This window comes from Pempheris klunzingeri, chromosome 18 (genome assembly GCF_042242105.1).
Source record: "Pempheris klunzingeri isolate RE-2024b chromosome 18, fPemKlu1.hap1, whole genome shotgun sequence".
Taxonomy (NCBI): domain Eukaryota; kingdom Metazoa; phylum Chordata; class Actinopteri; order Acropomatiformes; family Pempheridae; genus Pempheris; species Pempheris klunzingeri.
The window spans coordinates 21,554,895-21,577,176 of NC_092029.1; the positions used below are offsets into that span (position 1 = coordinate 21,554,895).

The following is a 22,282-nucleotide window of genomic DNA, read 5'->3' on the forward strand; positions in this document are numbered from 1 at the left end:
ATCCCTTAATACTAGTTTATATTGACAAATTGCACTGCTAGCAAAGTTATCAATCTGGCCTCTTCAGGTCGCCCCCACCAGCAACATATGGACACTCTGCAGAGCATCACATGGAAGTGTGGATTTAAAAGTGAGGATCTGATCATACACACACACACACACACACACATATATATCCATATATGATGGTGTGATTACATGCTGTATATATCCATGGTACAGTATGGATTTCATGTTTTTTAATTACCCCACAGTGTCTTACTCCCTCTCTCACTCTCCTCTGCAATAATACATCTTTCCCATCTCTCGCTTTTTTTCTCGTCTCACCTTCCTCCTTCATTTCCCACCCTCCTCCATCTCTGTCTTATCCTCTCTCTCTCTCTCTCTCTCTCTCTCTCTGTCTCTCTCTTCCTTTCCTTGTCTTCTAATCTCTCAGCTGTGCAGGAAGCATCTGTGGCCAGTAGGCATCTGGTACAGTCTTCAATTAATGAGACAGCAAGATGTTTTTCTCTCTTTGACTCTCCTCACTTCTCAGTCTGTAACTTCAACCAGCTGAGCACATGAGCTTAAACCATTCGGGCTGCCAGCGGTCTAACCCACACCGGCGGGAAGCAGCGAAAACAAAAACAGATAAAGAAGGACGCCAGGAATCACTGGCTGGTGACCCATTTTTCAGACGTTGCCTTTCAGAGGCTGGAACACTGATATACTTGCATTTAACTACGCATTTAACGTGCATCACGGTGGGCACAGGACAACAGGATGTGAGGTAAGGTCAGCAGAAAACTGTAAAGAAACCAGAGCTTGTTGCTACGGTCACTTCCTCTGGTGATATTCTGCATATTCTGCTACGATCAGGGTGTATTTAAAGCCTGAAACATCGTATTCCTCTGTGCCACAGAGCTCCATTGTTGTCCAAACACTATTAAAAGCACATCAGTGTGCCACACTGTTGCACTGTGCTGTGGACATAATTCCTAGGAATACTGGAAACCACTGCCATTCGTCAACAGTGAAGTATATCATGAGCAGAGCCTTACTGTCGCCTCCAGCTTTTCAATATTCGTTACTTTTAATTTAATCTAGCCATTGATGCAAACCCAAAACCCAAACCTTACCCAACAGGTGCTGGTATAAATCTAAAAGTCCAAGATTTCACACACACTTACACAAACACACACACTACGGTGGATTGGTTAGTCACCTCCACGTGTTGTAGAAGAGCAGAGGGATATTAAGGCCCACAGTCAGCCACTCCTGGGCACACAGGAACATGATGCAGAAGAGTCCATGGATGGAGTATTCTGGTAGCACCAGCTAGAAAGAGACAGGAGCAGGATGAAGAGAAGGATGAGTCAGGGTGAAGAGGAGTGGAGCAATCAATTATTCTCACTTAAATCACTGATAAAACTAAAGAACTTAAATGTCAGAGTCAGGCACCGGCGATTGAGCGAGTCACTTTGTCCTTCTATTCCTTTATGCTGGGGACTCGGGTTACTGACTGCTTGAATTAACTAACACTATATTAAACTCAAGTAAAGGGCAGTTGGTTAGGAGATGCCACATTATCATTTTAATGCCCATAGGTGTACGAAAACACCTCAAGTATGATCATTAGCATTCAAATCCGTAGCCGAGCCTATATTTAGCCACTGCAAATCTGTCTAACTGCAAGCATTCCAAATGGCTAAATGCCTCCATCTAGATTACGGAGAGCTTAGCTACACAATGGGCAGCACACACTGATGGCAAGGCTCCATCATTATCATAATAACTGGAGGGCTCGGCCCTCTGAATGCAGGAAGCAAGACAAACCGCATGGGTGAGAATACAGTCTGTGTGAATTGAGTGGTGTGCCCAATACTTGAATGGATTTAAAAAAGAAAAATCACATTTCAAAGCTACATAAGAATGTAAGAATATTAATGTAGCTTTAAATCCCATCTTGTTAATACTGTCGAAAAGAGTTACTTTACGTTAACATACATACAAGAAATCTATTGTTGTAGTTCATGTATTCATGTAATCAGATGCCTTCAAATGAAACCACACTTTATGACAAAGTGTGTGTAGCTGTGTGTGTTTTTGTTCTGTTCACTTTGTAACGTATGTGTTGTTTTGAGTTCCTTTCTTGAGAATTGCGGAGAAATAGATGGAAAAATTAGCATTTAAAGTCCTTATCACAATCACTAAACTACACTTTAAAAACAATGCATCATAGGGAAAAGAAAAAGCTGATTACATTAAAGTGCTAATTATAAGAAAAGAAGGAGATTTACAAAATCTAGATAAGAAGCTTGTCGGTAAGGGAGCACACTGAAAAGAGCTGAAAACTGCGCATCATCATGCAAAATGCTACAATTGGTTAGGAAGCTTGTTTGACTTTATGACACACGTCCACTGACATCCACCAGACATTCAGCTTAGACTCAGTTCATGAGGCTGTTACATTTGCCCAAAACCAAACGTGTGGCTTTCTACTTCTACCAAGAGCAAAACTGGTCCCTTTAGAGTAAAGGAAGAAGAAATGAACAAGTAGATGTAAATGTAACTATCAATTTATCTCCAAAAGAAGTTACAACACTGCCATCTGCTCCTGATAAAGTGCATTCATTCTCAAATTGAAAAAAAGTGACTTTCAAGCCAAAATTGGAAATCAGGGAGATACATATCTGAGGAAAGAAAGGGGTGCCATGTACAAAAAGCTCAGCTCCATCAGAAGATGCAAAAACAAAAAGAGAATGTGTGTGTGCAGTTTCTTGAGTTGTGATTTCTTTCATATTACAATATGTAGTGTTCTCAGTGATCTACTACTTTATATCAAAGCTGCATTTTTATATCAACATTGGATCACATTTGTAATGGGGTCATTCTGGGTGACGAACCAGCAAAGAATTATCTCCCAACTCTACATAGTATTTTAGTGTCGTTCAGCTCAGTGTCTGATTTTACAGCTCTGCTGGTTTAGTTCGGCGTCACCGCTCTCAACAGACTCATTTCCAGCAGCAGCGTGCAGCTCTTTTCAATGAGAAAAACCCCAACTGCACTCCACATGCCTAGTGAAACAAGGCAGGGGGGAGAGAAAGTTAGTGACTAGCTGGTGAGGAGTTGGTCTAGCCGTTCTAGCTAAAAGAGTTCATCTTAGACTCAGAAAATGCTAACGATGCTCCATGTGAGCGTGTCCCCCAAACCAGCTTTATAAGATGAAGTGTCAACCTTGTGTTTAGAGAAAAAAAAAACTAAGAAAACATACTGCACACATTTTTTAAAATACACATCAGGTCACAAAGGATGACTCATCATTATGTTATTATGTCTTTAGTAAAGATCAGAAAAGTGATGACGTACATTTATAGTTGTTCACATTGTCTAAGTACACTGTTGCAGATTAACATGCCAGATTAGACTAAACACACGTATTCTTTGGCTACCATAAGAGTTGGATGCATGGTTTTCATGCTTTCCATACAAATCCCAGTCAACACCGGAATAACCCAAATGCCAGTGCTTTTCACCATTGTTGTTAATGTTATTCACATAGAAAGCCACTTCACTACTCATGTATATTTAACAGCTTTCAGGGCGACACATCGCGGTGCTGCTGTGGACTGCCTGGCCTTGAACATTACTGTACACGCTGCCATAACAAGGCAGTGCTCAGGATGCATTATTCAGATGGCTACGAGCCCCCTAATAACAGAAAAACACATTTTCACTGAATAGCTCTTCAGCAGCAGGAGATGAGAAAACTGCTTCTAAGACAAAACCTAAATATATCCATTTGCTTTCACACATACAGCAGGGAAGCTGTAGACACACACACACACGCACACACACACAAATGAACACAAACACACAAAACACACACATGTACTCCCCGCCCCACACAGACTAAAGGCTCATTAAAAAACAAATAGTCACACTGAGCTTTACATTCTTCTCTTTCTGTCCCCCATCTTGTTCAAATCCCTGATGCATGTTGGCTGACAGCAGTCAGATGAACACACAAGCATGATATGTCACTCTGGCAACAACGAAACAATCAGAAGTACATAAAACTTCCCTGACAACAACACAAGACACGAGCAGGAAAACATGATGAATTCAGCCTCGTGTCCCCGAGCGGCCTTGTTTAAGAATGTAAAATAGCTACAGAAAGAAAAGCATGTAAGATGTGAATGCTGGATGTTTGACCATCAGCGAGCCTCATGCACTCACAGTTTAGCGGAGATGAGCTCAGATTAATCAAACCAAATAAACTTTTAACTCCCACATAGCCGTAATTTGGGAAATTACACCTAAAGTAGAATATTATTGAAATAATCTGTTTAGGCTATTTGATAAACTGGTGGGAAGGCAGTGAGGGATCATGTCATTCAAGATGGTAAATGGTAAAATGGTCTGTATTTGTACAGCTCCTTTCTAGTTATTTCAACTACTCAAAGCGTTTTACATGACATCCTCATTCACCCATTCACCCATCATTCATACAGGAGGGATGTAATTTATTCTAATTTATTCTTTCATACTCATTCACACACTGAAGCTGCTTCAGGAGCAAGTTGGGGTTCAGTGTCTTGCCCAAGGACACTTCGACATGTTGACCCATAGGAACTGGGGATCGACCTTCTGATTGAAGGACGACCCACTCTACCACTGAGCCACAGCCGCCCCAAGATGTCCACAAAGAGGAGCTAGATCTGGAGGAGAGCAGGGGCGTCCTGCACATTGTACTTTTCTGGTGATACGTGGATGCCATGTGTATTATGGACTCACTGTGCCTGTTTGTACACCATCTCCTCTGCAGATGTGTGATGTACTGATCCACTCTCATCCTTACAGGGGTTAGCACTGCACCCCAACATTGTAGTTTGTGCTGTGGACAAATTTACATGGCAGAAAGCAGCTCAGATGGTCGACATAAAACCAGGTCAACTCATGCGTTCCTTTGTACAGACCTCATAGTTTGATGCAGTTCCAATAAATATTGTGGATCACAGCATCTCAGAAAAGCGTCATCTTCATCTGCCTGTCTTCAGATAATATCTACTACATTTAGAATTCAGTGCACAAGCATTCTCCTGTTGTTCAAATAACAGGTAACATAGAGTACATACAATATTCAATACAGCACGCACATAAAGACAGAGTCATTAACAATTGATAGAACATTTGAATTTTCATTTGAAATAAATTGTCAATAATTCATAAGTAAAATGTAAACTTCAGAGGCATAAGCTGCACTAGCAAAAATAGATGTGCTGCGCTAATATATCGGAGCAGAGAAAACGGGTGCAGGTGCGCCGCAAGCGAAGCACTCCAATCACGTTCCGGGCCGCCAAGGCAAGGCTGGAACATAACACAGCTACAGAGAGTGGTCATTGGGGGTGAAGCAATATAATAAGACTGTGCATTTTTAATTAGCTGCTGCAAACAGCTGCACACTGCTGACACAACTGTAGTGTGCAATGTTTGAACCTGCTCTATACAATTTGAGCAGAAAGCAGAAAGTCCTTCTCAGCTTCAGTACAGTGGTGACTGACTGCAAACTACTGAGTCAAGGTCAAGTGAACAGTCTGGCCAGTTTGTGTGAACAGCTCTGATATTTCATCACCATCTAATTACATTCACACACCGAAAAACAGCAACTGTGTTCATTGTTTCATGTCACAAACAAACTGGATGCATTTTTCAGGCCACCAGCGCAGAAACCCTGCCAGATCCAGACCTGAACCTGCAATCATCCGGAGCAGTCTGTGTTTGAGTTCATGGCACAGTTACTGCGGCGTGTTTGTTGCTGGGGTGGAATGCAAACACACACACATACACACAAATTAATAAATGAAAAAAATGAATACAATTGCACCCCATTGCACACTGCTGGCGACCTTGCTGTGACTCCTTTGCATTCAGTGAACATGTTCACTAGTGTGCACTGGGATGTACTGGAGCACATGCATTCAATTCCCATGCTAATGGATGACAAACTATTTTCTTCCTCCAATCTAGCAGATGCTCTGAAGCTGCGTGTGTGCGTGTGTGCACGCGTGCATGCATGTGTGTGTGTGTGTTGACAGGAGGACCCATCTGGGACTGTGCTTAACTGGGACTGGCGATCTGTTTCTCTGGCTGTGGTGCCCGGGGGCCACCCTTACACCCATCTGATCCACCCAGCGGCAACACTGGCGAGGCTTCATTCATGTGGGAATCTTCATTTTACTCCAATCACTATATCCCATAATACACAGTGTCACTGCACTCGGAGACACTTTGTACAGCTGCAACCATCCTCTGTGCCATGCTGACAGAACTCGCTAAACTGTGATGTTAGGATGGCTCAAGTGTGCATGATTGCATGTATTTACTGTATGTATGTAACTTTGGCTAAACTGTGACACAACACCATAAACGAAGACCTCCAACATTACCATAGGAATGCCACTAAAAAGAAGAAGAAGAAAAAATCTCAGGTTACAGACATCTGGACTTTTGGAGATTGCATTCAATATGAGCTGTTCATCTCATCTTGTTCCACTACCACTGGAGTCAACACCCAGTTTTTGAACAGCTATCTAGAGGAAAAACAGACAACTGACAGACATGATCACATTCTGATAACAAGACATCTAGTTTTACTCTGGCAGGAGGTGCAGTCTATTCAGGAATTTCTCACTCTCTCAGATATTATGGAGCATATGGAGTGACAGGAACTATTATGTTGTGTGGTCTCTCTCTTTCTCTCTGCTTCTGTGCTGCCTGTGTGAGTGTGTAGGTTGTTCCAGGAAGCTGATTGGTCCCAGCCTCCGAGAGGGAAAGTTTAACAGAAGCAAAGGGGGAAGTAAGGTGGCATAGTATGAAGCATGATAAAGTCAGTGTAGAGAGGAGGACGGGGTGGTTGGATGGGTCAAGCATACGTTTTCTATACTGGGGTGATGTTCCATGTCAAACCAAAAGTCAACATTGATTACTCACTACATCACTACATCAAACCAGTCTATTTTCTAAACCTAACCAAGAAGTTTTTGTGCCTAAACTTAACTGAACTGCAACCATTTCACAATGTCAACTGCGTGTTTAGTATTGTTAACATGGCGGCCAAGGTCCAGAACATCATGTCTGTCACTGCGGTCATGTTGATAGCACCAGATGATGTGTGCTTTCTTGGCTGTCTGGCAGATGCAGTTGGCCCCATCTGAAGCATTCTAAAAGTAGTGATCACTGATAATGGGCAATTTCTAAGGTGATGATTACATCTGAAGTAAGGGATTTTACAAAGAGTTGCATCTTAATGAGCGTCAGAGCTGTCAAACCAACAGCCCAAAATCCATTTAAGAGGCAGGAACTAGCAAATGTTTGGTGTTTAGCTTCATAACTGTCTTATATGATTTGATGCTTTAGTGATCAAAACTGATGAATTTCTCATCAGTCAACTTTATCAAGCAATTGCTTTCGCACTTAACACCAGGGATATTTGTTACCATTAAGGCTCACATATCCTAAACATGTATTTGCCTCTGCCAAAGGTAGGACCATCTGTTCTACTAGAAATCCACAAGTTATCAATAAACCACTTTAGCAGTAGCTGAGCTACCATAGCTCACTATAGCTGCCACCTGGGGCACTGTTGTCATACGCACTAGACTGAGAAGCTGCATAAGCAGTCCCATGTTTACACCTTAGGGCTGTTATCGCAATCATCCTGAAACTAGCATACATCAAATTTGATATTCCCAGCCATGCTGGTGCTGCTGTTGTGATGAGGTGCTGTGCGCCAGCACGGGAAATGGCATTTTCAGGAGCAGCACATCCTCATGAGCACTTCCTCTGAAGTACTGCTCAAGAGCTGCTATATGGCAGCTTTGCATATGGATGACATTGCATCACATTTCCTTCTGCTGACAAAATGTAGAAAACCTCGTCTGTAGCACTAATGAGCTGTCCCAAAAATAGAATTCTACATACATATTAGACAGGCAGCTTTCATACTTTGGTGCTTTACTGGCAAAAAAGTAGAATTTTTAAACTGAACAGAGTGAGCGATCAATCTGGACAAATAATCAGACTTGGGCTTTCTTAGGATGAGAAATGTATTTACTTTCAAAAGCAATTTCTTAATTAAATTCAATTGCATATACACTTCTGCAAATTGGGAACAGTTCGAGAACATAACAAAGTCCATGTCCCCTCTCCCATTTCACATGTTACTCCTCTCAAGAGTATGTACACAGGCCTGCACTTGTCAAATTGGCTTCAGAGCCTGACGCACTTCCTGGGGGCTTGGTAAAGACTGGAAACAGGGAAAAGCTATCCTGGCTCTGTCCACAAGTAACAAAAAACTGGCCTATCAGCACCTCTAACTACATGTCCAGACCGACTTCAGCCTTGTGTAAAAATAAAAAGATAAAGCAAAGTTCTCTCAGTGAAAAAAAAAAACTTTGTCTGTAACATTGCATCATCCAGCAACATGTTGCACTGGCCAGTCAGGTACTGTACATGCAAGTGCACATTCCAGGTAAATGACTTTAGAACACCGATAACGTATTTCTACTGTTTACCTACCAACCATTGTGATAAAAGACTAAATAGCTGCCACCATGACCGCTATTGTAAAATCCTGAGTATTACAAATTATTCTGCAGTGTTAAAGTGTAAACACTTAATCTATTACTCAAACTGGACTGGATCATATTTCATAGTCTCACTTGTACCCTAAACAACACACCCTGACAAACACAGAACAAATTCAAACAAAAGCCAAAGTGTACAAAGAACAATTTCAATTTCCACAAGTTTATTTGCCTGACTATTTCTTGCCTGGGACCAGCTAAGAAATAGCCCAGCACGTAATACAAAGTAAAATGGCAAATAATCTTTTAAAATATGAAGAGCAAATCAGCAGCAGTCAGCTAGATTTCATGTTTAATGGGAATGAGCGCAGGATTAATCAAGTATGTCAACCGCCTTCTTCTAGATGTGACTACAAGAATATTAATGCATTTATCAAAGCATTATTCGCCTCAGAATGCATGAGAGGACATACAAATTTAAAATACATCACTTAAGTTATGTAACTATCAGGTGAAAAATTGTGGCAAAACAGTATTTTCTTCATTCATCAAACCTGTATTTTCTTCCACTGTCACTCTCCCAAGAAATAAGTGCCTCTACTTATGCACTTTCACTCACCTTTTTTCGTTCTGATTACCCCTGTGCTGACGCAGGCAGCTCACAGACCTCTTACTGCAAATCACCATCTAACATGGAAAATGAGATCTCCCACCCACTCTCCTTTCAGAGCCCAAGTGGAAACCTGACAGGGCCGCCTTGACTTGCCCTCAACCTCTTCGGGTCCAATTAGTGAGGCCACCCGCTTCGGAGTGTGCTCTTTCACAGCTGAAAAGAATCTTGAGAGCTCTTTAAATGTGACTTTTCAGGCAGGCCCTCTCTCAGGGACACAGCGTAAGAAATAAGGGAAATAAATAAATGACAAATAAAAGAGATGAGAATGACACAGAGAAAAAAGATGCGGTGTGTATTAGTGTACTGTGGCAAAGAAAGACGCTAGTTTCACAACCTTCATTTCTCACCTCTACCATTGGATTAGTGGTCACCACTGTATTTAACATAAAGTCAGTCCTGATTGAACCACACAATTATTAAATGACAATGAAACTCTTGGGCCCCAATGGAGGATCAGCTTCATATATCACAGGCACTCTACATAAAATAAACTTTAGAGTATTTTAACCCCCTACAGTCCTAGACTCTGCAAAAGTCTGCTGGATGACAAATGAGTTGTAGTTTTGGGTGCAGGCAACATGGAGAAGTTTTAAAAAGTTTGCACATCTTCTTCCCTTTTGAGGACTGGTAACAAACTCTAACTGGACATATATAGCATCGCATAACATTATTCATGACTAAGCAATGGTTTAACCTAGTTAATGTAATGCGTTTTGATTTGCTTTAATGTTCATTGAGTTTGATTATTGTGATGTGTTGCAGACATGAAGTTAAGTTGATGTAACTAACTATTCTTTCCAAACCTGGCACCCCCATCTTAGCTTCTTTTGCTTATTCACTCACGTGCACACACACACACATAGACACACACTCACACCCTATTCCTTCACTAGGTACATTTAGTTAGATTGTTTTGACAATTGATGTTAATGTTTTAATAAATGTTTTAATCCACATGCTGTCTTCTTTAATGTTGTACAAGAGCAAATACTGCCAACCTCTACTCTGCTAAGAACTCTGAAATCCTTCAACTAGCTGTCAATGTGGTCATTTTGGTTTGAGTTATTAAGTTAATTATTAATCATAATACCAAACTGATAAGTATTTTATGAGATTGAATCAGTTAAATTGGCTATCTTTATCAGGGTGGTGCCCCAGTCGAGGTGGACTTTACACTAAGTCCCATTAATCAATATAATTATTAATTTCGTTAATAATGGTGGAGTCCAACACTCACTGAGAACATGCTTGACTTTGTGCCAAGAATGTGGACACAGCTTTCACTTATACAGGGGCCGAATAGCTCGTAGCAATGAAGCCAGTACCCCATACTCCCGCGGTACCCCCCACAGGATTCGCCGAGGGACACGGTCATAGGCCCTCTCCAAGTCTACAAAATACAGACTGGATGGGCGAACTCTCAGGACCCCCCCAACAAGGGTAAAGAGCTGGCCCACTGTTCCATGACCAGGACGGAATCTGCATTGTTCCTTTTGAATCTGAGGTTTGACAGTCAGGCGGAGCCTCCTTTCCTGCACCCTGAAGTATACTTTCCTGGGGAGGCTGAGCAGCGTGATACCCCAGATAAATGGAGCACACCCTCCGGTCCCCTTTTTTGAAATTGGGGACCACCACCTGCAATCCAGCCACGATAGCCTAACAATGTGCAGAGTCTTCAGCATCTCAGGTCAGGCCTGGCCACCAGACACTCGCTGGTGAGCTCCCCTTCCAGGTCTGGTTCCAGAAGGGGGCCTCGGTTTCCTTAACCCGGGTGAGGGAACATTGCATGTTTCATACAGTGTTTTTGAACTGCTCTTAGTCTGGCCCTTCCCCTGGAACCACTTTGCCTAGGGAGACCCTATCAGGGGCTATGGCCCCCCACAACACACCTCCCAGGTTCACAGGGGCGCACAAACTCCCCCACCACGATAAGGTGGCAGTTCATTGGGGGAATCATCACACTCTTCTCCACCTTATTCATTTAGGCCCATGCTTTCAGTCTGGATGTAACTCAGATGTTCATTTTAGCTGCTGCAGCTTTTCATCCCCTGCCTAAGATCAAAAAACACCCATTTGCCAATTACTGTCTCAATCCCCTTCAGAACAGGCAACTGTAATTAAGCTTGGAAAAAAAATAATTGTGCATATTTTATGACCTTCATTTGAGTCATTTTACTTTGAGATAGCATGGAGCAGGGACCCACACAGTTCATTTAGTTGTTCAAACAGAATTCAGATGAAACAAAGGCATAATAACAAGGCTTCTATTAGGTAGGAAACATGTTATATTCATTACCTTGAAGTGGTTTAGTTAGAAGTTGAATTCAATAAGTTAAAATCGATTAAACTGAAGCTGAAACTGTTATAAGTAAAATTTCCACAATAATATGGTCGGCCACACACGCCAGCCTCTCTGATTGTCTGAAAATGTCTTACTTTAGTAGCTCCTGGTGGTAATATAGGATCTGTGCACACAACAATATCCTTATCTGATATGAAAGAGCTGGGAGCAATATTGCAGTACATGTTCCAACTTTGTTCCTTTTTTCTTTAAACGTAAACTCATTACATCAGAATAAACTCAAATAATATATAATCACAGAAATATTCTACACATTGGCACTTTAAAGTGATCCTATGTAACCTTTGCTGACCAGTCAGTGTCAGTGCCACAAGAGGCGATTATAGTTATCCCAAATGCTAAAACATAGTTTGAAAAAGAAAAGCTGAAAATACTATACAAATTTGGTCATGTGTTTACAGACCAATGTGTACCCAAAGTTACATTAGTTAATATCCACAATAAGCTACTGGTCAAACCAGACCTAGTAAGGCCATAGCGCCAAAATCCCAAAGTGTATTGGATTATAAATTTCTATATATATGGACAGTGCATGTTCTAAAATGTAAAGAAAATGAATGGTAACAAAACAACAGTTTCTACTGAAATCTCAGAACATGCCGATATAGCTAAAATTAGGTATAGTGCGGCAACAAGCCTACACAGGCGGACAATGCTGCAGATGGTAAACAAGCTGATATCTTAGCCAGATTAGCTGCCATTTTCTTTGGATTCAAGCCATGAATTTGTGCTTCCATAATTTGCCTGATAATCCCACACTGAAAATTTGCTCTTTGTTCAAAGGAGCAAATTGTAAAATCTAGATACCTGCTCCACATAAATTGGGGGCAGTATTCCACCCCTCCCATCAATATCCCTCATGAACAAACTTCACAATTTCCTCAAAAATATAGTGACTCAAGGTTCAGAGGTCATGTATTTGTTACTTTAAAACACAGGCTTTCCAGTCAGAGTGAAAGTTGTAGTTCTTTCACGTTACACTCACAGAATATATAGAAGATAAAGAACACAATCAAAATATAAATGAAATAATAATGGCATATACAGTTCACCACTTTTCACATTTTTTGAATTTGCAACTTGGGGAATGTGAACAGCAGCAACAGGAGAGTAATGATAATACGGTCTTCATCTTCACATTAAAAGGTTGATATCAGGGAAACATTGTCCATCAACTGACTGTATTTTTGCGCATGACTGGTGTTTGTAACATGAAAGCTATCATTGATAAAACAGTGTGGTTCCCCTCATCGTGAGTCTTGCACTCTGTCTGCTCAGAACACAGTCGCTTGTCGAGAGCCGTAACTTAAATTGGGGCGCTGAGATGAAGCCAGGTCTCTGTAAAGACTTGCACATGAACAGCCTCTGACTTCCTGTTACTAAGCAGCCAGATCCAAGCTGGGTTAGCGTAGCTCTTATCCCAGCCCATTCTGACACTTGGTAGGGCTGGACGCTGCAGGCAGTGATTGTTTCAATTGATCCAAACTGAAAAAATAACAGCTTGGCACAAAACTGTTTGAAGGAGCAATGGCTGCTGCATCTGGAATGTTTTTTGATACAGTTTGTGATAGATATATGTTTGTAGAACCCTTCGTTGTAAACTGTCAGAAGTGCCAATGCAAAACCTTGAAAAGCTTGAATATCTGACATAAACTAGCATTTTTCTTCACGTAGATCATCTCGATGTGCTGTAATTGCTAGTTTGAGTGTACAAGATATTTGATACATTCAATAGATATATCTCGTCTTTTTATGAATTTATCTGCAACCCTAAAGTGAGAACTACAACTGTGGTGCCGATTTGAATCAAACTGCATGGTGTGGTTCTAGAGAATTGTAGTTTTTAAAGAAATTTGAAAACATTTCTTCACCCTGCCTACAGTGAAGCATGACGATGGCTCAGTGATGCTCTGGTGCTGTTTTGCTTCTTCTGGCTCTGGAAACCTGCAGCATTTGGAGGAAGATGGATTCAATCAAGTATCAGGAAATCCAGGAGAAACCTTCATGGCGTCTGTGAGGAAGCTGAAGCTTGGACGTCATTGGACCTTCCAACAGGACAATGATCCCAAACATACCTAAGTCCACCAAGGCTTGGCTTCAGAAAAAGTCCTGGAAGATACTAGTGGCCATCACGGTCACCTGACTTGGATCCCACAGAAAATCTAGTGGGATTTGACGAAGGTGGTTGCAGCACACAGACCCAAGAACATCAGAGAGCTGCAGGCTGTTGTTCATGAGGAGTGGGCTCAGATTCTTCAGGACCGCTGTCAGAGCCTGGTGTGTGGCTATGCATCATGTTTGCAGCATGAAAACAGCAAAAGGGTGCTTTACTAAGTACTAAAGATAAAGACACATGCCTTAACAGTAGTGTGCTGTATTGTTGAGCTATCAAGGACACTTTGTTGTCAGGAAAGTCGTGACAGTGAGGACAAGTGGAGCATCCTACAGAAGACCTACTGACAGAAAAAAAGGCGTACTTTGGTATAAAAAAATAATCCCATTGAAATACATTAATTTGAAAACCGTGCTGAGGAACATGAAAAAATTGGGAAATTCATGTCCACGGACACAAATTCATAGATTAAAATTTTGCCTATTTCAGAAACTTCAGTGAGGCTGTGTTGCTAATTGCTTCATTTCGAAAACATGAATATATTAAAGATACAGACATGGCATGACAACAATAATGCTCTAATTGATTGCCAAGCTGCTAAAAGAGCACTTTCCCTTGAACTGAAACATCAAAGGCTGCTCTTATTCAGCTTAAATAAACTGAACTCACTACAGCTCAGCAGCAGATGCCCTTTCACCCTCAGGGCAGGAATGATAGGCATGAAATTGGAAGTATCTTCTTTTTGCAATTGAGTTGATGAAATTCTCCCTCCACATGAGTTGGTGAGGACAGCTGCTCTATTCTAAAAGCCCGAATACATTCAGCAGGAGTTTTGAGCATAGCAACATGAAATATTGCCCTCAGCTGGGATACAACGATGTCATGAGGACACTTTGTATATGGAGAAAAATTATTGTATATGATTTAAAAATTTTATCTGAAAAAAGAGATGGGATTTTCTCGACAAGACTACTAAAATAACAGATAACTAAAATATTTTCCAGCTACGTCTTTTTAGATGTCAGCAGTCATTGTGTTAGAGGTGCCACTTAAAATCAAGTGTGCGATGGCAGTGAGGATTGCCAAATAATTTATCCTTCTGTCTTTTACAAAAACACAGACACAGAAAAACAGAACATCTGCATTGCATTCCGGCTGTGGTCCGCTTTTGCTCCGTCCTCCGTGGCGTTTAAAACCCCAGATTTTGTTAATTAATAAGATTTCCAAGAGCGTTTCTTATTTAGTTTGATTTAAATATGTTTCTTACATGTATTTACCACTTTGTTGTGCTGTAGCTGTAGTGAGTTAACATAAAAGTGAAAGTGTTTCTCCACATCCAAAGCAAACCTCTCATTTTGCGTGGTGTTAAAAACCCTCTGACCGGCTGATGTCTGGCCTGGTGCAACCAATTATAAAATAATATTGACGTGGTGGTGGAAATATGATTGGAAGTCTGCATGGAGTGTTTTATTTTTAAATCTGACCGGATTCACATTGCCATTTGTCTGACTTCCTGCCTGCCTCATCTGCTCTGTGCTGCCTGACGCGGCCACGGCGTCCATCAGGGATAGGCCCTTTTCACTTCTGGTGGGATTTAAAGCGTTAGCTAGAGTGCTATTTCATTCTGAGCAAATTATAGAGGCAGTGCGAACGTCTAGAAAGTCAATACAAGGACCTGAGAGGATGATTCACTTCGGAAAGTGTGAGTTAAAAAAGTTAAATAAACGTTTTTATTTAGTTTAAATTCAGCCATAGTCCAAGCTGTCGCACACACACAGCCAGCTAACAGGCTAACTAACATCTTTGCAGTCACTACATTGAGTATTTGGCTCAAATAAGTACACAGTAAGGTATATTATAACTGAAGCACCACCAACAAGCTTACGAACGTCGTTCATTCATTTAAAGTTTTTTTCCCCAATGGGAGTCATAATTGCACGAGTTGCTACCAGCCTGATGTGAGTATTTCAACCCTATTGCCAAAACATATAACATTTTTAGAAGATTCTACAAAAACTCAGCAGTTAACGTTTGTCTATGTCCACCGCCAATGTTTTACAAATGTTTTGCTCTTCTAGTCTCTGTGCATGGCAGCTACAGACTGTGGTTACAGTGAATAAAATATGGTTGAGGTATGGTAAGGGCTAGGCAACTAAAGCATTTGGTTAATGTTAGGAAAGATTCTGGTTGCAGGTCAATGACGGGATGTTAATCTCACTCTCAACCACCACCCAAACGCTCCAATCCCTTTCTGTCCACATTGCTACATGAATGGCACACTACCTCCTACATTGTCACAGAACATTGGTATTGAATGAAAAATTGCTGAATGTGGCATCATCCCTATGGATGCAACTCCTAAATGTACTGGGTTGTATATTTTGTACCAGCTGAAGACTCCATGTAGAAACAATGTCTGTCAGAGTTGTTTTTTATGGTTAGCACCATCTTCTTGTCCCTGCCACTCGTCTTTTTCTGCCTGGCAGCTGAGCTCAGATTCAAAGACAAACTAATGAGCCTTCTTTCCCACTCTTTCCTCTGCAGACCCTTATCTTTGACAGGCCTAGCCAAATCAATTTGATTACACCCTGTTTTGTTTGGGGAAAAGTGTCCACTGGCAGCCGCTGGGGATGTTACATGACACCGGACTAGGGATGTTCTAATTCTAGTTTAAGAGTGACAACACCAACACCTATTTCATTACAATGTGATAGTGATATCATTTGGCTCTAAGTTGAAGTCTACAAGAAACACTGTGCTTACTGATTAAGACACAATGTCAGTTGATCTGTCCAATCCTCTACCCAACACTGTTGGCCCTCTGGAGAGCAGAGCAAGACACTCCCAACTTTCAGCCTGATTATCATGGAGTTAGCAGTGGATATCCATAGTCCCTAGAAGATGATCTCTTATTTATTTTTCATTTTTTTTGCTCTCTGATAGCCATTATCATATAAATGTTTTTGCTGGACCAACAGTTGGCAGCCTTGACAAAACAGATATCATGAAATCAGGGGAATAAATCCACTCTTTCATGAGGAAAAAAACTCCTTTAATTTTAACAATGCACCATGTCTCTCTCCTCTAGCGCCACCCTCTGGACAATCATTATTCTCTTTTTTTTATTTATCCAAAGCGAAGAATAGCTAAATCATAGCTATATGAATAGCATTATATATATGTGACTAAACAATAACCTCATCCCAAAGGTTGTCTTTGGATCCCTATTGCAAACAAAGATCTTGAATAACTTGAGCCCAATGCCAGTGTCAATTGAGTAAAAAGTGACAATGATTACAGGGATCCAGTGCTAATGTCCATAAAGATTCCACTGGGGTGCAGAAATTACAGTAATTACTGTACTGGGGCCAGGAGCAACATTGCTTCAGATAGGCCCAGATATTTTAACTATGCCTGTGTGCTTCTGTGCATGACTAAGAAGAAAATTATGTTTAAATTATCCAAGCAATTGCTTTTGGAATGGAGAAATGGTGCATCAGTAACACAGCTGTGCCTCCATCAATGAACACCTTTGCCCTGTGAAACACTGCATCTGTCACTACAATTACTGATACTTTTATTTGTGATCATCTTTTCGTTCCATGTCCAATACCTGAATGGCATGTAGCTGGTAGTTGTGATGGCAGAGTTGCTCTTTGGTCCTCTTCAATCACAGAACACCAATGAAACAATACTAGCTGCTCACTGGCTAAAAGCACCTTAAGGTGGGATTCAAACAGAGCACAGACAGAGTACAGACTGAAGCCAGACAGCCTAAGACAGACTATGTGAGACTGAACTGTAGGTCAGAAGAGATAAGAGGGGAATGTCAGAGGGACAGAATGAAGTCACAATTACAATATTAACATAATCCTTCTTTGTGAATTTGCCACAAATTAACAATTTCCAGCGAGACACGCTTGCAGAGAACAATAGTCACAGAATCAGTTACAGTTTAGGACAATAACCATTCTAATTCATCATGCAAAAATAACCCGTATGTTCTCAATCAACAGCACAGCATGGTGACGCTCAATCACATGCATGGTCACTTCATTAACATCAGTCAATTATCAGGATTTTTATGTTCTGTGCAACTACTGGGATTATTTCTAGAGAGTTCAGTTACTGTGAAATCAAGCCGCTCATCATGGGGATTCCTAAAATCCCCCCCAGGACCCCAGGAGGTCCCCAGAAACCACTTAGAGATTCACTGAACTGAACAATGCCACTACTGAGATGAACATTTATGTAACATTCATCGTATCCACTAATGTTCTCGCGGCACAAATGGAAAGAGATCAAGTCTGAATGTGTCCCTGGTTTATAAATATCTACACTGAATAGGTTCGTGGAAGAAAAACTGCAGGACTGACGTCCAGCTTTGGCAAAAAATATATATCTGCACACAAAAAGAGAAATTTACCATCATCCTCCTGTATCGTCACATGTGTCTGTCACACACACACACACACACACACACACTCAGAGCTATAATCCTACAAACAGAACCACCATCTGTGCAGCGCAGCCAGCTTCCCTTTGTGTCCTCTGTCTTGGCAAACTTCACAGAGTTTTATCAAAGTATGCAGGACAGGCCCTCAGTGGCCCCACATCAGACAATACACTTCATACAGACTACATCACCTGCATGCCTGGCTGCTGGGTCCTGTGTACACACACACACACACACACACACACACACACACACACATATGTATGTATGTATGTATGTACATATATATATATATATATATATATATATATATATATACACACACACACACACACACACACACACACATATATATATACACACATACACACACACACACACACACACATATATATATACACACACACACACACACACACACACATATACATATACACATATATATATACACACACACACATATATATATATATGTGTGTGTGTGTGTGTGTGTATATCTTCTCAACTTTATTGATCAAACACATCACAGTGAAACTTAAACCACAATGAACCTTTGCAAACTGTGTATTCAGGCTTTAACAAAATTGGGGGTATTGAACAATTATTCCAACTTTATGGGCAACAGTGTATATACATAGATATATAGACATATAAATAGACATATCTATATAGATATATAAATATATATCTATATATATATATATAGAGAGAGAGAGGGATACACACACACAGACACACACACATGTATGTGTGTATATATATATATATATACTGTGTGTGTATATATAGAGATATAAAGACATATATATATAGATAGATATATCTATATATATATATAGAGAGAGTGACACACACACGTATATAGAGAAGATATATGTGTGCAGCATGTGTGTATAAGAAGGAAGATAAAAAGAGGGAGAGAGACAGCAGACTGAATGAGTGAGATGTGACCTGCATGATGGACAGTGGAGAGTGAGTCAGAGAGACACGACAGGAGGAAGGGATGGAGGGATGGAGGGAGGGAGGGAGGCGAAGAGAACCTTTGTACTGAAACTTCAAAAGCATCATGGAAACCACAGGGGACCCACTTCATCTCCACCCCTCCCCACCGGGCTCCTCTGCATGCTCAAATCTGATTGGCTGGAAGTGGAGCAATGAGCGGGCTTCACCTTGACATCAGTACCATGTAGGGGGGAGGGACGGTGAGATGACTCTTCAGTGATTGGATTCTACATTGACCTGCAGTGACTTAGGGAGGGCAGGTCAGTGTCTTCGCTTAATGTGTCGGAAATATTTGAGTTTAATTTATCAGTATTAAGGCATTTAAACAGAAAAAAATCTATTTTATTTCAGTGGAAATGCTGCAAACAGTGGATTCCCTGGTGGGGTTGGAGTAAAGCTGAACAAAGTGTTTGTACGCTGCTGACCAATAACAAGCTGTACTGACAGTGCTGATCTTTGAGTGAACAGAAGGCTGAAAGGTTCAAAATGGAGGAAGCTTGGAGGTCTTTTAACTGTCATTTAAAAAGGTCTTGTATATAAGTTAATAGTAACTTTATGATGTCACACATATGCAAATTAGTGCATGGTGTAAACTAGCAAACGTTATCTACATTTTGAGCAGGCTTTGGCTGCTTTAAATTGAAAATTGGTGGCAACACAGTATATGAAGTTTGGAAGATAGATTTCTCTGGGCCCCTGGAACAACCAGGCCTTCAGTCCTAAAGAAAAAACTATATTTCAGCTGCCTGCACACAGCAAGTGAATATAATAATAATAATAATAATAATATGTGACATTTACAGATTATCCATCCAGCCATCCATCCATCCATCCAGCCATCCATTGTCTATACCGCTTATATTTAAGGATCGCAACGGGGCTGGAGTCAATCCCAGCTGACTTTGGGCGAAGGGCAGCCAATCACAGGGCACACAGAGACAGTCAACCATTCACGCAGTTCACGCCGTGATACCGCAGAGCTCCAGGTTGGAAATACTGCATTTTGTGTTTTCACTCAGATGTACAAATGTACAGTAAAGCACTAAAATTGGCATCTGGATGGACAGATGGTTGGACGGAGGTGGGCCCCATGGAGTGGCTGGGTAGTCTGCTCCTGTCTTATTTTACACAGTACAATAGCATGCAAACTGCAACTAAAACCAACAGCAAACCACTGCTGTGCATTTATTAATATCTGCTATTACTGCTTTACTGTTGTGGACAACATGCTCTTGTAAAATCAGTCAGGTGTTAGAAGATGGAGTGTATGCTGCAGTTGGCCTCTTTAGCATCTTTTTGTGATATTGCGATAAAGAAAAGTCCCAATGCCACTGTGGTACTGTGAAGTCTACTGCAGCTTTACTTTACATGCCTACTGCACACAGAACAAGGAAACGGAAAGTTTAGTCAGCGCACCAGTCGAGTCTATTCGCAGCTCGTTGGCTCAGTTAGTTACAGTACAAATGGACACGATTGGTGTTAAATTGTATGGCAACATTGTGAATGTGTTGAAAAGCAGAACGAGACATAAACAGATGGAAGACAAGTCCTTCTCCCTGCAGCATTCAGTTCTTATTGTGGCCCATCTGCATTCCTCTCACTGCAGATTCACACTGGGCCACAATAAGAACTAATGTTATAAAAGTCTTTACCACTGCCAGTGTGCCACCATACTGGGTCACAGAGAACACAGGGTTTAAGCATGAGGTCCTGTATATGAGCGCAGGCTGTTACCAGCACGTCAGAGGATGCTCATGATGGAGTGTTACTCACATTTGCACGTATTATTTATTTTCATATGAACAATATTCTAGTATTTGAGTGCCTTAAATGTTACAATGAGAATTGTGGCCAAGAAGCAACTGTTTTTGAGGGAATGTTTTACAAAAAATTTTCTCACTTGTCTGTTTTTTATTTAAATCATGACAAATTACGTATCGTGGACCTCATATTGCCATAATATCTGTGAGTCATACTGTGAGTTTTATCCTTAATACATGTTCTTAATGTTTATGAGTCAAGTAAAATAAAGAATTGCACTTCTATTGCGACACTTTTGTGTAATTTCTTTTATTTGGTGAATACAGTGTATACTCGTGTTTTCATCCTGTAACTCCCCTGAATTATCCCTAAAATGATTCCCTCTGGTCTTCAGAGAGCTGGCCCCATCTTACACCCCATCTGATCTATTCATGTTATTCATGTAGGACTTTTTGTTTATGTTCAGAGATTAAAATATATTATGTCAATATATTTATGTCAAGCAATAGCAGTTTATTTAGCAATAGTAGTTTATATTTATATGTTTTTATATTTTATTCTATCCTCTTCTTTTTTTTTTACTCTTTGGCATTCAGTGTGGATGGCAAAGTAAGATTTTCATTGTACAGGGAAACCCGTTTCTGCACTGTACACATGACAATAAACGCTTTGAATCTTCTCTTGAATCTCTTTGAATCTTAAAATGACCTCAAACGTCATTTCTTGTTTCTAATATGAGTAAATCAGAAAACATCAGCCAGTATATCAGCCAGCATAAACAGAAAATACATGTAATAATGTAATGTAACACTAACATCTGTTGTGTTAAAAGACAAACAGATAGATTCAAGATTCAAGATGTTTATTTGTCATGTGCACAGTAAAAAAAAACACGGTGGTAACACTGAGCAATGAAAATCTTTGCTCGTTTCCCTCCACATAGACAAAAACAATTATAAATATAAGAACAAAGGCAATGTACAGAAGAATAATTTAAGAAGAAAAAGAAACAGTGTATTAGAGTTTGATTGCAGTTCATCAAGTATTTACGGGTTGCGGAGATAATGTCCAGTGTAGTGATCAGAGGTAATGTCCAGTGTAGTGATCAGAGGTAATGTTCAGTGTAGTGATCAGAGGTAATGTCCAGTGTAGTGATCAGAGGTAATGTACAGTGTAGTGATCAGAGGTAATGTTCAGTGTAGTGATCAGAGGTAATGTACAGTGTAGTGATCAGAGGTAATGTACAGTGTAGTGATCAGAGGTAATGTACAGTGTAGTGATCAGAGGTAATGTACAGTGTAGTGATCAGAGGTAATGTTCAGTGTAGTGATCAGTGATCAGAGGTAAT

The 22,282-nt window shown here is 40.7% G+C and overlaps 1 protein-coding gene across 1 annotated transcript in view; it reads right to left on the bottom strand.

The window, feature by feature from the left end:
* Positions 1-22,282, bottom strand: part of cnih3 (cornichon family AMPA receptor auxiliary protein 3) — a 69,533-nt gene that overhangs the window by 12,388 nt on the left and 34,863 nt on the right. The window contains exon 4 of the mRNA XM_070849444.1: positions 1,205-1,317. Coding sequence (XP_070705545.1) covers positions 1,205-1,317 — 113 coding nt within the window. The remainder of the gene's footprint in view (positions 1-1,204; positions 1,318-22,282) is intronic.